General features: G+C 42.5%; 1 protein-coding gene across 1 annotated transcript in view; it reads left to right on the top strand.

Annotated features, from left to right (window-relative positions):
- DAGLB (diacylglycerol lipase, beta) overlaps positions 1–13550 on the top strand; it is a 32970-nt gene extending 19420 nt beyond the window's left edge. The window contains exons 9-15 of the mRNA XM_012638988.1: positions 1351–1428; positions 4597–4677; positions 4767–4894; positions 10869–10937; positions 11025–11097; positions 12307–12557; positions 12683–13550. Of these exons, the coding sequence (XP_012494442.1) occupies positions 1351–1428; positions 4597–4677; positions 4767–4894; positions 10869–10937; positions 11025–11097; positions 12307–12557; positions 12683–12881 (879 nt within the window). The 3' untranslated portion in view covers positions 12882–13550. The remainder of the gene's footprint in view (positions 1–1350; positions 1429–4596; positions 4678–4766; positions 4895–10868; positions 10938–11024; positions 11098–12306; positions 12558–12682) is intronic.
- Positions 13551–15661: the final 2111 nt, after the last annotated feature.

Here is a 15661-nt window from a genome sequence, read left to right as displayed (position 1 = left end):
TATGTTCAGTTTCTTTGTGGCCCCTCCTTGGTCTCACTTCCTGGTTCTTCTCTGCTGACCCAGAAAACATAATGAGACTCCAGAGCTTGCTCCCTTGACCCTCTTCTGTTCCTTCTTACCAGTTCTGGGGGCAGCCCCCTCGTTTTCAGTGCCAGGAAATCTGTACCTTCTAGAGCCACTTGGGTCACCCTGGAGGCACCAGAGAAACCAGACCCCTACCCTCCCACGTCTGTTCTTCCTCTGGGCCTCCTGCTCATATTCATCTGCGAGTGTCCCCTGTCACACATTAAGAAGCAGTGACATCCGTCTTTGGTTTCTCTGCTCAATTACTGTCCAGCCTATTGAGTGTGATGTTCCTGCCCAGGCCCTCATCCCTACACTATCTCTTCTCTGTTCCCAGCACCATGGTCCTACTTGTGGTCCCAGTCCTCTTTCCTGTACCATGAAATAGTTTTCTGTCTTGGTCCCTCATGTCCCCAGTCTGTCAGAGGACTCTTTATACTGTCCCCACAGTGCTCTTTCTAGAACATGGGTTGGGTATCACCATCCTTCTCAGAAACCTCCAGTGGCTTCCCACTGCTTTAATGTAAAGTTTGTGTTCTTATCATTCTTTGTTGGTGCTTTATGACCTGACCCAGCCAGCCTTTCCAGTTCAGTGGTTCTCAGCTCATCCCAGTCACCATCCAAATTGCCTGTGGAGCTTTTTAAATATCATAGGCGTTCAGCGTAAGCACCTCAGCCCCAGCAGGGTGCTTGGGCCAGGCCTGTGCCCTGGGTCGTGCTGCCCCCTCAGTGAGCATGGCTGGGAAGCTGCCTCCCCTCTCTGCTCCCTGAATCAGGCTTTTCCTTCAGGCCCTGGCTCAGGCACCCTGTCCTCCAGGCAGCCGCCCCCACTGGTTGGCCCCTTGCTGCAGCACTAGTTGCTGCAGCACTAGTTGAGGGGCCTCTTGCTCGTATGTTTCGGTGAGCTGTTTACTGTGGGCCCCTGAGACAAGAACCATGCTTTGTTCCAAACTCTGGTACAGGCTTTGTGCAGTGTGGGTCCTTAGAACATGGGCGTGTGATGGCGGAAGGCAGAAGGTGTGTCTTAGATGCCTCCTTATCTCCCTCCACCATTCATGCCTGGCCCAGAGCTGGTCATGCCATCGGGGCCCTCAGGAGCCCCCTGACCACCGCCTGGGTTTCCCTCCTAAGTTTAGGCATCACAGTTCAGTTCTCAGGTTGACCAGGAGACTGAGCCGTCTGCTGTCCCTCAGAGGGAACATGGTGGCAGCAGGGATCCAGCCATCATTCACCCACTCTGTGCCTTCACAGGCTGATGGCTTCTTCTGTCAATGCCCTTTTTTACAGGACATCCTTACTGATCTGTCAGCGGAGAGCGAGGTGCTCAACTTAGAGTGTGAGGTGCAAGACTGTTTGGCACACAAGGTATAAGCCCTGGGGTTTGTGAATCTTTCCTGTTAACGCTAACTGTGTAACAAATAGTTACCACGAGTGCAAAGTAAGTGCTTTCTATTCTTATCTCTTACCGAGTTGATTCTCACAACAGCCCTGCGAGGTTGGGGGTTTTATTTGTTTGTTTGAAGGCAGAGATGTCAGTTCAAAGAGATTGAGGAACTTGCCCTAAGCCCGTGGTTACTGGTTACTGGAATAAGCGGCAGATCGGGCACATGGAACCCAGGTCTACGGCTTTTCTTCCATCTTAATTAAAGTAAAACATTCCCATGTTACAAAAAAGCTTTAGAATAGCACGGAGCAGTAGAGAGTGAAGACTAGCCTCTGCCTCGGGAGGCAGGCACACTGCTCTCTCCGTGCAGCTGTGGCCGCCCCAAGCTCTCACTTTTACTCTTCCCGTGCTGTGCCTGGGGGATCATAGCCTCGTCCTGAAGGAGTAGAAAACTCGCCTGCCCAGAGTTAGAGTTGTGTATTTTTTAAAATTTTTTTTTTTTTTTTTGAGACAGAGTCTCACTCTGTTGCCTGGGCTAGAGTGCCGTGGCGTCAGCCTAGCTCACAGCAACCTCAAACTCCTGGGCTCAAGCGATCCTCCTGCCTCAGCCTCCGGGTAGCTGGGACTACAGGCACACGCCACCGTGCCTGGCTAGTTTTTTCTATTTTTAGTTGTTTGGCTAATTTCTTTCTATTTATAGTAGAGACGGGGTCTCACTCTTGCTCAGGCTGGTCTCAAACTCCTGAGCTCAAACAGTCTGCCCACCTCGCCTTCCAGAGTGCTAGGATTATAGGCGTGAGCCACCGCGCCCGGCCAAGATTTTTTTAAATTGTAAAATATACATAACATACTTAACGTTTTAACCATTTGTAAGTTTACAATTCAGTGGCATTAAATGCATTCACAGCATTGTGTACCTGTCACCACTACTATCTGTACTCAAAATTTTTTCATCATACCTAGCATAAACTCTCTGTACCTATTAAACACCTCCCTCCTCCTTTCCCCAGCCTCTGCTAACCTCTCTTCTACTTTCTAGCTCTGAGAATTTGCTTTTCCTGGAAACCTCATATAAGTGGAATCATACAGAATTTGCCCTTTTATGACTGGCTTATTTCACTGAGCATAATGTCCTCAAGGTTCATCCATGTGGTAGCGGACATCAAAATTTCATTTCTTAGGGCTGAATAAGTAATATTGCTTTGTGTGGATATATCACACTTTGCTTATCCATTTATCCATCAGTGGACACTTGAGCTGTGTTTACCTTTTGGCTACTGTGAATATTGCTGCTGTGAAAATTGATCTACAGATATGTTTGAGTTTGTGCCTTCACTTCTTTTGGGTAAATACCTAGAAGTGGAGTTGCTGGGTCATATTGTAATTCTGGGTTTAACTGTTTGGGGAACCACCAAGCTTCTCTACAGCAGCTGCACCAATTTACATTCCCATGTATGAGGCTTCCAGTTTCTCCACATCCTTGTCAACACATACTATTTTCCTTTTTTTTTTTTTATTATAGCCATCCTAGTGGATGTGAAGTAATGTCTCATTGTGATTTTGATTTGTATTTCCCTGGTGACTAATGATACTGCAGGGCAGAGTTTTCAACATTCAGGGGAGAGTCTGGAATGATTCACTCCCACAGGTTACAGGGGCTCCTTCTCGGGAAGAGGCACCAAGGTGTCAGGGGTAGAAGGCAATGGACTTGGACTCTGCATCATATACTTGATATGTTTTTATAACCAAAACATGTACTGCTCTGTAGTAATCATTTTTTAAACAGAATGTCTAATTTTTATTTTAAGAAAATGTGTTACAGCAAGAGTGCAGCTACAGGCGACTGCCCTGCAGTGTCCTCTAGACAGTTTGCAGGGAGAAGCCAGGGTGGAGCGTTTGTTCTGCCGTCAGTCAGAAGCTTGACAGTCCTAGGAGTGGGGATGTTTTTTTCTTTAACACTTAGCTGTATTTTTATGCCTCAATTCACAAAAGACTCCAGTTTAACTATTACTGGGTGTGTATGAAGGAAAAGAAAATTTTAAACCTTATTACAGAGACATATCAGCCAGACAGCCCCAGATACCTTCAGAGTCTGGTGGGCTCAGGCCTGGGCAGTGGTCTGTCAGGAAAAGGCTTTATGTGACCACAAGCCAAGCTGGCCGCAGAGGGACCCTCACACTGTGTTAGTATGTGTTCAGGGACAGCTCCTCCCCCAGGCTGAGAAGGCAGCCGCTCAAGGCCTATACTCTGCTCTTGGCTTCACTTGTGCCGAGCTGTGCTGAATTTTGGCTTTGATGCTGTTCACAGTGATTGGAACCCAAACCTGTGAAGCCGAAAACGATCTTGGCATTTGTTTAGTGCCTGTGCTGGAGCCTCACCAGGAGCAGTTGTAGTCCAAGTTCTGTTTGGCTCTGATTGCCCAGGACTGGCCACATAGTAGGTGCCTAATAGGTGCTGACTGGAGTTGACCACATTGTACAGTGGCAGGAGAGTAAAAGGGAATTTGATGGTTTGTTAAGTGCTGTCATACTGTACACAGAATGTCACAGCCGCCTTTTTGATTTCCCTTATGCCAGGGTAAGCATTCTTGCAGAATTGTTAAATCTTAGGAGTTTGCAGTTGCTTCAGAGATTATCCAAAAAGTCTCCCATCTCATACAAGATTTCCTATGCCTCATCCTGTTAGAATATAACCTGCCCCGGACAGGGGCCAGGTCTTCTTGCTTTGGGGATTAGTGGAGGAGCTGCCATCAGCAGGCACTTGGAAGATACTTGTCATTGACAGGGTTGTCTCGCCTCTGTTGAAACTGCTTAATTTTCCAGAAGCCTGTTTCCTAGGACAGATGCACATATTAGAAAGTTTTAAATTTTATTTATTTTTTGAAATTAAACCCAAATATGACCTCCGTAGAACTCACTTCTGATGGTCTAGTTTAAGTGTTTATTAGGCAAGGCCTTCGTGCCAAGCTCTCTGAAAGGTGCCAGGAACACAACAGTGAGCAATGGGTGTGGCTGCTGACCTCGTGTCCTTTTTAGGGAGATAATTAGAGACTCAAATCAGTGTACATACTGTGTAATCCTGCCTTCTGACTGCGATTGAACCTGCCTTGTCTGAGGATTAATAGTCACCTTCTTTGTGTGTGTTTTTAGGGGATTTCTCAGGCTGCCAGATATGTTTACCGACGACTTATCAACGATGGAATTTTGAGCCAAGCCTTCAGCATTGCTCCTGTGAGATTTTACTTAATTTTTATTTTCTTTTCTTATCATGAGCTTTTTGTTATTTCTAATTTTTACCTCATCGTGCTTTGTTCCTCTAGGAATATCAGCTTGTCATCGTGGGGCACAGCCTGGGGGCCGGAGCTGCCGCCCTGTTAGCCATCATGCTCAGAGCCTCATACCCCCAAGTCAAGGGCTATGCCTTCTCCCCACCCCGGGGATTGTTAAGGTAATTCTTTGTTTTCCTGCATCTAACGAGTTGCTACTTAGAAGTCATATGGTCAAGACTCATCTTTTATTCATAATTTAATGATAATTTCCCATCTTCAGGAGAGGTTTGTGTTTTGAAGCACTGTTTCATTGAAGAAAGATTGAATAGCCTTTCTTAGATCTGTCTGACCATAGCTTTAATCTCCTAAGTGATATGATTCTAACATTCTTTTTTGTCATAGACTTTTTTAGAACAGTTTTAGGTTCATAGCAAAATTGAGCAGAAGGTACAGAGAGTTCCCATGTGCCTCCGCACCTACCTGCGCAGCCACCCCCACTAGCAGTATCCCTGAGTGGCACCTTTGTTACAGTCAGTGAACCTACACTGACACATTGCCCAGAGTCCATAGTTTACATTAGGGTTCACTCTTGATGTTGTATATTCTGTGGGTTTGGTTAAATGCATAATGACATTTTTGAATTTGAAAAGTATAGGATTTTTTTTGCTGATTCAACATACTGACTAGATTGTGCTGTGTACCTTTTTCCCTGATTATAAAAGAAATTTGTAACACAATAAAAAAATACAGGATGAAAAAATAAAGATGTTGGGTGTGGTCACATACTCCTGTAATCCCAGCTACTTGGGAGGCTGAGGTGGGAGGATCACGTAAGGCCAGGAGTTTGAGACCAGCCTGGGCAACAAAGAGAGACTCTGTCTCAAAAAAGGAAAAAAAAAAACAAAAAAAACCCCAAATGAAATAAAAAATAAAAAAAGAGGAAAAAAACCAGGAATTTGTATCCATGATAGAAAATTTGGAACATACAGAAAAGTGGAGAGACCAGAGATCTACCTAGAAATCACCACTGTAGATATTTAGGTTCGTTTTCTTCCAGCTGTGTGTACGGATATGTCTTCTATAAATTGAAGTAATACCCTATACACATTATATACTAAATTTTTTTTTTTTTGAGACAGAGTCTCACTCTGTTGCCCTGGCTAGAGTGAGTGCCGTGGCGTCAGCCTAGCTCACAGCAACCTCAAACTCCTGGGCTCAAGCGATCCTACTGCCTCAGCCTCCTTTGTAGCTGGAACTACGGCTCAAGTGATCCTACTGCCTCAGCCTCCTATGTAGCTGGAACTACAGGCAGTCAGCACCATGCCCGGCTACTTTTTTTTCTATTTTTAGTAGAGACAGGTCTCAGTCTTGCTCAGGCTGGTCTCAAACTCCTGACCTCAAGCTGTCTTCCCGCCTCGGCCTCCCAGAGTGCTAGGATTACAAGCATGAGCCACTACGCCCAGCCTCTTCCTTTGTTTTAAAAACAAATAGTTTTACCACCTATACACGTCTCTAAATAATATAGTTTATTTTGCTTGATTTTCAACTTTATATAAAGGGAATTGTACTATATTTTTTTCTGTGACTTCCTTTTTTTTGTTCCACATTATACTTGATGCCTATATGATGTTATTCTGTAAATTCTCATTACATTCATCATCTCTCTCTCACCCATTATTTTATCTGTTTCACTGGTGATGGACATTGGGTTGTGTCCAGTGTGGGGCTGTCACACACAGTGCCGTCTCCAACCTTCTCTGAGTTGTTTATGCACATCGTAGAGTTGCTCATGCTCAACCTTTGGATGTTTGCCAGGGTTTGACAAAGTGGCTGTGCCAATTTACATTCTCACCAGCAATGTGTGAGTTTACATTGCTCCATGTTCTCACCAACACTTAGGAATTTAGAATGATCAAATTTTAAAATTTTTGCTAATCTGATGGGTGTGTAGTGATGGTTTATTGTGGTTTAATTTGCATTTCTTTGATCACCAATGAGGTTGAGTCTTCTCATTTATTGGTTATTGAGTTTGCACTTTTGTGAAGCTCCTTTTGCTCATTTTTCTTGAGTCTATTTTGTTGTTGTTGACTTGGAATTGTATATTCTGTCAGTTCCTTGTTGGTTGCAAATGTGTTGAAAATATGCTTTCCACTCCTCGATGTGATGTGTCTTTTTACTCTTTAAATCGTGTCTTCAGTTTATCAGTTCTTAATTTTAATATTACCTAATTTACCCATCCTTTATGATTGTGAGGTTTTTGTTTCTAAGAAATCTTTCTCGCCAGGTTTGGTGGCTCACACTTGTAATCTCAGCTACTCAGGAGGTTGAGGCAGGGTGATTGCTTGAGCCCAGGAGTTTGAGGCTGCAGTGAGCTGTGACTATGCCACTGTACTCCAGCCTGCTCCAGCCTGGATGACAGGGAGAGACCCTGTCTGTAAAAAAAAATTCTTTATCCTAAGGACATGGAGCTAGTCTCTCATATTATCTCTCATATTATCATCAAAGCCTATTCATTTGGCCTTTCTCCTCTATTGAGGTCTTTAATCTCTACTGAACTGATTTTTTTTGTATATAATATGAGGTAGGGATCCAGTCCTCCCCTTCCCCATGGATAATTAATTATCTTAGCACTATTTATTGAAAAGTCCATCTTTTCCCTGTTACTAAATAATATGCAGTAACACTTCTGTCATTTATGAAGTGCCCATATTTATTTGAGTGTATTTCCAAGTGCGCTCCTGTCTGCCATTGGTCTAATTGTCTCTACTCTTATGCCACACTGGGTTAATTACCCTAGTTTTATATTAAGTGTTGGCATCTAGCAGGGCAAATCTCCATGCCTTTTACTTTTTCAAGAGCATCTTTGCTATTCTTAGTCTTTGCTCCTCCCTGTAAATTTTAGAATCAACTGTGCAAGTTCCATAACAAACAAAAAGCTCGTTGGAGTTGTGATTTCAACTGCCTTTATTTTCTAATTCAATTGGGAGAGAATTCACATCTCTACATTATTGATATTTCCAGTCTCTTCACGTGATATTATTCTCCAAATATTTAGGTACTCTTTAATGTCTTTCAATAACATTTTATAATTTTCACCATAAAGTCTCATGCACATTTTTTTTTTAAGAAATTGGGTCTCACTATGTTGCCCAGGCTAGTCTTGAACTCCTCGGCTCAGGCGATCCTCCTGCCTCAGCCTCACAAGTAGCTGGGACTGCAAGCACAAGCCACTGCACCCAGCTCTTACACACTTATTTGTTGGTGTTTCTGTTTGTTGCTGGCATATGTATATGCCATAGAATTTGTATTTTGATTTTTATCCAATAACCTTGTTACATTTGCTTATTAACTATAATTTATTTATAGATGCTTTGGGATTTTTTAATGTATTAATATATAAAATCTCATCTGGGAATGTAGTCTTTTGTGTTATGCTTCTTTCACTCAGCAAAATACATCCAGGTTACGTGGGTGTTTGCTTTATTATTCTTAGAGCGTGCATGTAGGGGAAGGTCTCCCTTTTTTCAATGTATTTTGTTTGAAATTTGTTGGATTCTTTAATCTGTGAATTGCTAGTCGTTGTCTTTTCACCTATTGCCTCTGCTCTCTGTTCTCTCATCTTTTGTAAGATTCCAGTTGGACATATATTAATATTATACCTTTTCACTCTACTTGCATGTCTTTAACCTCCCATTTGTATCTCCCATCTTTGTTTCCATGTATTACATTCCAGATATTTTCTTCAAATCTGTTTTCTAGTTCAGTGATTCTCTTCAGTTTATAATAATCTGCTAAACTATTATTTTGTTCTGGAATTTCCAATCAAAAGCTTAAAATTCAAACAAAAGTAGAATAGTATAGTGAACCCCCATTTAATCAGCATTAGTACTTTACCAACCTGAGACTAATCTTATTTCATAAACCCCTACCCTACTTCCCACATAGCCCCATGTCTGGATTACTCTGAAGCAAATCTGAGGCACTGTTATCATTTCATCTGTAAATATTATTACTATGTCTAAATGATAATGGGCTTTAAAAAATTATTTGAGAATGCAGATAAACTAGTCTATAAATAAATTTAAAAATTTAAGAACTATAAACAATAATTCCTTGAAATACAGTAACTGATCATATTTTCCCAATTATTTCCTAAGTGTTTTACAGTTGAGTTGTTCAAATTAAGGATCCAAACAAAGTTCTCATATTGGCTATGGTAGATTTGCCTTGTAACTCTCTTTTAACGTACAGATTTTTCCCTCCCTTCTTTTTCTATATTGGTTGAAGAGAACTTGTCATAATCTGGATTTTGGTTATTATACTCATAGTGTTATTTAACAAGTTCCTCTGTCCCACATAGGTTGTTTGTATTTCCTCAAAAATGGCAGTTATATCTAGTGATCTGATCAGATTCCGGGTGGATATTTTAGCAATAATGTATGGTAGGTGGTGGTGTGTAATTCCTAGTGCCTCACACCAGGAGACACATGCTGTCTGCTTAATCTTTCCCTTTGTATTTTTTAAAAGTATCATTATATAAACCCATGAGCTTAAGCCTCTTTGATTCAGTCCATTGCAGTTACTCTTTTGAGCCTTGCACTGTCCCATCTGTGGCTGATGGGAATCCCTCCAGAGTTGGCCTCTCCACCCTTTCCACACAGCCTTAGTTGTCAGGTTGTTTTCTTGCTTCTGGTACAACAGAATGTTCTCAACTTTGGGGCTTGAAATGGGCTCAAGGTTTTTTTTTCCTGTTCCTTATCTGGAATCAGCCATTTTTCCAAGAAGTATTTGTTCCTTTTAGTGGGAACTGGTATTACAGCTTGCAGTCTGGGCACTAGGAGCGTTCGCTACTGCAGGGCTGGTCATGGTGTCTGGGCTTTGTCATTGGGAAGAGGTAGGAAATGCATTTGTTATACCAAAGAAAAAACATCCTTAGTTCATATCGATACTTCCAGCTTAAATTAAGGATCCGAGTCTGTACCTACAACTAAATCATATGGCTGTATATTTGCTTTCCCTGAAATTCTTTGTATCTTTTCTCCTATGCTGAAAAGCTTGGTTTCTGTCAACATTGACCCATTTATTACACTCTCCCTTCTCCCTCAAGGTACGTATACGTAGATACAGATCAGTTTCAGAGTAGTGATAACCAAAATAACATCTAACAGTATTATTATTTAAAGTAGTTTGAGATATCTTTGCAGTTTGTATATTCCTGTTGGGGCTGTACAGCCAAATCACAGTTGTTTTAAAATCACTTGAAATAACTGTTTGTTTAATATACTATTAGGTTTGTTTGTTTAATTTGGCTTTTGATTTTAAGAATTGCTTTTGTTATTATTTTGTTTTTATTTTCTTATTATGTAAAACAAAACATTAACATGGTTCCAAACAACTCTACAAAGCAAGGTACATTCAGAGACTTGTTTCTTTTTTTTTTTTTTTGAGACAGAGTCTCACTCTTTTGCCCGGGCTAGAGTGAGTGCCGTGGCGTCAGCCTAGCTCACAGCAACCTCACACTCCTGGGCTCAAGCCATCCTTCTGCCTCAGCCTCCCGAGTAGCTGGGACTACAGGCATGTGCCACCATGCCCGGCTAATTTTTTCTATATATTTTTAGTTGTCCGATTAATTTCTTTCTATTTTTAGTAGAGACGGGGTCTCGCTCTTGCTCAGGCTGGTTTCGAACTCCTGAGCTCAAACAATCCGCCCGCCTCGGCCTCCCAGAGTGCTAGGATTACAGGCGTGAGCCACCGTGCCTGGCCCAGAGACTGGTTTCTTTCCTTGTTGCCTCAAAAATGTCTTTTCTCTCCCCCCAGACATAACTATTTTTAATGTGTGTGTCTCCCCTCCCCAACTCTGTCACCCAGGCAGGATAAATGTATATGTTCGGTCTGCCCTCTTGATCCAGTTTGAGATTTTAGCTGTGGAGCATCTCTGTTGAATGTATATTGTTGCTTTAGTACAATCTGGCCAGTGGGTTATTCTAACTGAAGTCTCTGTTTTGTTTCTCCTCTCCTTTAGAGGACAGAGAACAAAATTTGAGTTCTGTGAAAACCAACCTGTCATTGACCTGACAGTGTTACTTGATTTCTCCCCTTGAAGCCCTCTGTGGGTAATTTAATCATGAAACTTTTCTTTTTTTGAAATTTCAGCAAATCTCTTTGTGAATACTCTAAGAGCTTCATTGTGTCACTTGTCCTAGGAATGGATGTGATTCCCAGGTAAGTTTGCAGGATGGTTTTTGTCTGTGGGTTGGGGTAGTCGAAAACGTTGAGTACTGAGCCTCAATATGACTTTTTGCTAAACAGGTTAAGTGTGACCAACTTGGAAGATTTGAAGAAAAGAATCTTGCGAGTGATTGCTCACTGTAATAAACCTAAGGTAATTTGGGGGGCCCTTTTAAGAGGATACGAGGAAGCTTGGGCTTCTTCTCCACCAGGTGGTTATGTGGAGTTGAGAAGAATTTTCTAAATTCAGAGCCTCTTAGCCCAGGGCATTTTATGGTGCTGCTTGAAGTTCTTCTACCGTCTGAACAGATTTTTGTCTAGGACTCTATATATGATGCCTAAGAAAGCAAATGGCTAAAGCAAGTACATATGTCACAGTTAGAAAATACTATAATAGAACCATCCCTGTTCTAATAAGTGATTTGCTTTCTGTCAAACTTCTTTGTCCTGACAGTATTCTGATGCTTTTTGGTGATACTGTCCCAAAGCTCAGAAAATAAGGCTGCCAAATACAGATTTAAGAGGTACTGGTATATCCATACTGTGGATATTATGCAATTATTAAAAATAGTGATAGAAATTTATACTTACCAACAGATGTGGGGGGAGGGGTAATAGAAATTTATATTTACCAATAGAAACAGGTTATCTATGATATATTGAAGTTTTTTTTTTTTTAAGGAAGCTTAAAAATGATCCTTAAGAGGTATGTTCCAAGGCAGGAGATATAGATAGGAATTTTGACAAAAATTTGGGGGGGAAAAAAAAAAACAATGTGGTTTTATTTGGATTACGGGGTTAGAGATGATTTTCACTTCTTTAACCTGTTTTCTTTTTTGACTTTGTGTTTTTGTTCCTAATCAGAAAAAAATAAAATTTTAAGTTAATTTTTTCTTTATCAATTACCTCCCAAAATTTTTTAGAAATTAATGTTTTTGTGGGCAGGGTACTGATTTGCAGAATTGCGTGAAAAGAATTAAGGTTAGCACAGTGGCTCATGCCTATAGTCCCAGCTGCTCAGGAGACTGAGGCAGGAGGATCACTTGAGCCTAAGAGTTCAAAAGTCCAGCCTAGGAAACATAGTGAGACCCCGTATCTAAAAAAAAAAAAAAAAGGAAAAAAGAATTCAGGATAATTTTTCCTCAAAAATCTGCATTTGTTTTTTAAATATTGCTCCAAGTGTGATGGCTTCACTGCCCAAGAGACACCCCCACTCATGGCCCATGACTGAGTGTGCGAGTTCACCCTGAGCCCTTAGGGTGGCTGCCATCCAGCACAGCTCCTGGCCTGAAGAGGTTTCTGTAATGACAGTCAGTGTCTCAAAGTGACAACATTCTTCCTTCTTGGGTCTCGCCCTTATTAGTACAAGATCTTGCTGCAGGGGTGCTGGTATGAACTGTTCGGAGGGAACCCTGACAACTTTCCAACTGAACTGGATGGGGGTGCCCAGGGAGACCTGACACAGCCCCTTCTCGGGGAGCAGAGTCTGCTGACACGCTGGTCCCCGGCCTACAGCTTCTCTAGCGACTCCCCACTGGACTCTCCACCCAAGTACCCACCTCTGTATCCCCCTGGCAGGATCATCCACCTGGAGGAAGAAGGCACCTCAGGGAGGTGAGTGCGGATGGGTCTGCGGGTCTGATGAGGTCCGGTCTACTCACCACCAGCGAAAGAGAATGTGTGTTGGAGGTCAAACTCAAGTGCAGCTTTGCTAGCTGTTATTTCCTTTTCTGTTTAAGGTTTGGCTGCTGTTCTACTGCTCAGTATAGTGCAAAGTGGTCACACGAAGCGGAATTCAGCAAAATACTCATAGGCCCAAAGATGCTCACAGACCACATGCCAGACATCCTGATGAGAGCCTTGGACAGTGTGGTCTCCGACAGAGCGGCCTGTATCTCCTGTCCAGCACGAGGGGTCTCTAACGTGGATGTGGCGTAACCAGGGCTACTAGAAACTGTCCCAGGAACAGACTCCCAACTTTTGTTCTTAAACTGACTTAGCGTCCGAGTATTCCTATGATGCCGATATCGCAGACATCTGTCAACAGGAATCAGATGGGCACTAAACTTGATGGTCTTCTAAATGATTGAACAATTTGTGGGAAATAATTTTGGTCACATCAACAGAGTCAGGAGAGCTCGTTGAGACAATGGGACTCCTGAGCCTAACAGTGAACGGAGACAGCTTCGGGAAGCCCTGCCCCCCTGGCCTGCAGATCCCTTGGCTATCTGAGAATGCACTGGAAGGGCAGGAATCCAACAGCCAGTCTGAACAATCTAACAGATCCCACACCACCGGCAACCCTTTTTACTGAACTTGGCTTAGAGGTGCGCAGTTTATTCAAACTGAGTTTTCTTGGCTATGCAAAAAACCGTTGAGGGTGCAGCCTCGAGTTTTCTCCCGGGTGGCTCTAAGTACAGCCTTGAACTCTGGGAACGAAGCCAAAACCTGATTGGGGAAATGAGTGGAGACCATGGCTCCTGCCCTCTCCCGAGCTGCAATACTCCAGCTCCTTGTTTACATTGTCTGGTTATTTTGTCAACATCGAGTTGATTAATCCTCATGTACTATTCTGGTTCTGAGGTTGGCCAGTGGATTCAGAGGGAGTTAAAAAATAAAGCACATGTCATCAGTGTCTGTGTGTGTAGTAATGTGCTCCTCTATTGGAGGTTTCCAGGTTGGTCTATCTTATGGGTGGTTTTACAGCAATCATGTTTTAATAAGTTTTTGGTGTTTTTTTTTTTTTTTTTTAAGTTTAAAAGCATAGACTCAGATGGGGAAAAGGAGACAGGAACACCTGGATGGCTAGAGTCAAACAGAATCCTAAGGGGGAAGGTAAGGTGAGCTAACCTGACAGACAAGACAGATTCCTCATGCACCTGGGATGTGTAAGTGACACAGATAAGGACCAGCCAGAGCGGGTTTGCTTGGAAGCTAGAAGAAACCTGACCCTACCTGTGCTCTGGGGCGGAGGGTGGGACTGGACACCAGCACAGCTGAGGAAAGATGACATTCCTCAGCTCCTCCCACTCAGCTCCCAGGATCTTCAGAGAGAAAATCCTCCGGGGAAATCTGACCTCAGGAGATGTGTCTTGGGGACCCTCAGCTGTGGCAGCCACGTCACCGTAGAGCTTTGGAAAATCTGAAAAGGGCCTCATTAAAAAACCTCACAACTGAAATGCCGTGGCAACATCCAGCTGCTACAAATTTCATTTCTAAACACAATTCCTGCACTTACCTAGTGACAGGTAGGAGATCTGACGTGCTGCACTGTGACCCTCCTGCTGTGCTATTTCCACTCTCAACCTTTAAGCATCAGCCAAGGACTGCCAGACACTCAAGGAAGGAGGCCAAAAGAAACATGATGCGGGCAGAAGCTCCAGACAACCCCAGCAATGGCTTAGGACACAGAAAAAGTGCTGCAATCACAAAACCAACCCAGGAGGCTCAACGTGGATATTTAGAGAGTGAAAAAGAACACCTGAGACTTAAAAGTATGAGAGATGAAATCAAAACTCAGAAAGACAAACCAGGAAAAGGAAAGGCTGAGACCATTCCAGGAGGTCCAATATCGGAATAAGAGTTCCAGAAAGAAGAGAAAATTGAAAGATTAGTTTCTAGATGAAGAGAGCCCACCAAGTACAGAGCATAAAAGTAAACCCTAGGATGTGGAAGACAAAAGGGAAATCTCACAAGACACATAAATAAGAAAAAATACACTCCAATGGAAATGGCTAAGAAAGTAACGGGAGAACTGCCTTCACAAATCTGAAGGGCAGCCAGGTGTGGTGGCACACACCTCTAGTCCTAGCTACTTTGGAGGCTGAGGTAGGATTGCTTGAGCCCAGAATTTCAAGTCAAGCCTAGGCAAGGTAGTCAGATCCTGTCTCTTTCCTTCTTCTAGGTAAAATGGAAAAACCTGAAAGGAAGGTATCACCAACCTAGAATTTTAGTCTCAGCCAGAAGCATCACAGAACAGTTATTTTCAAAGACACAAGGACGCAAGGGGGCTCAAAAATACAGTCATGTGTTGCTTAACAATGGGGACACCTTCTGAGAAATGCATTAGGCAATTTCATCATTGTGCAAACACCATAGAACATATTCATACAAACCTAGATGATAAAGCCGACTACACACCCTGGGCTTACCTGGTACGGCCTACTGTTCCCAGGCTACAAACCTGTTCAGCATGTTACTATACTGAATACTGTAGGCAACCACAACACAATCTTAAAATATTTGTGTATCTATACATAGAAAAGGTACAGCAAAAATACGGTATTACAGTCTCATGGGACCACTGTCATATAACATGGTCTGTTGCCCAAAACATCATGCAGCATGTGACTTTATATACTTCCACACACCCTTTCTCAGGAAGCTCTTGGAGAAGCTACTCATCAGGATAAAGTAAATCAAAAAACACACTTAGGCTATAGGAAATGAAGGTCAACACTTAAGAGAGGTAAAGTTCAGATGATTCTGAGACTTTAGGAAAATGAAAATCAATAAAATACAAAATATATTTGAGCATCTTGAGAAATTTAGATAAAAGAAATTCACGGTTGAATTATTAAGTACACAGAAAACTAAGCAAATTAAGCATTAATTACTCAAAGGAAATCGAAAGTTGTGCAGAAAAGGCAGAGTTCTGTTACTACATGGCGTGGCTATGAGTAGTTTAGTAACAATCGTGCAACACTAAATGGTAAGAG

This window comes from Propithecus coquereli, unplaced genomic scaffold (genome assembly GCF_000956105.1).
Source record: "Propithecus coquereli isolate 6110/MARCELLA unplaced genomic scaffold, Pcoq_1.0 Scaffold137, whole genome shotgun sequence".
Classification (NCBI taxonomy): domain Eukaryota; kingdom Metazoa; phylum Chordata; class Mammalia; order Primates; family Indriidae; genus Propithecus; species Propithecus coquereli.
The sequence above is the reverse complement of the archived record's forward strand: the minus strand, read 5'-3'. Positions and strand labels throughout refer to the sequence as shown.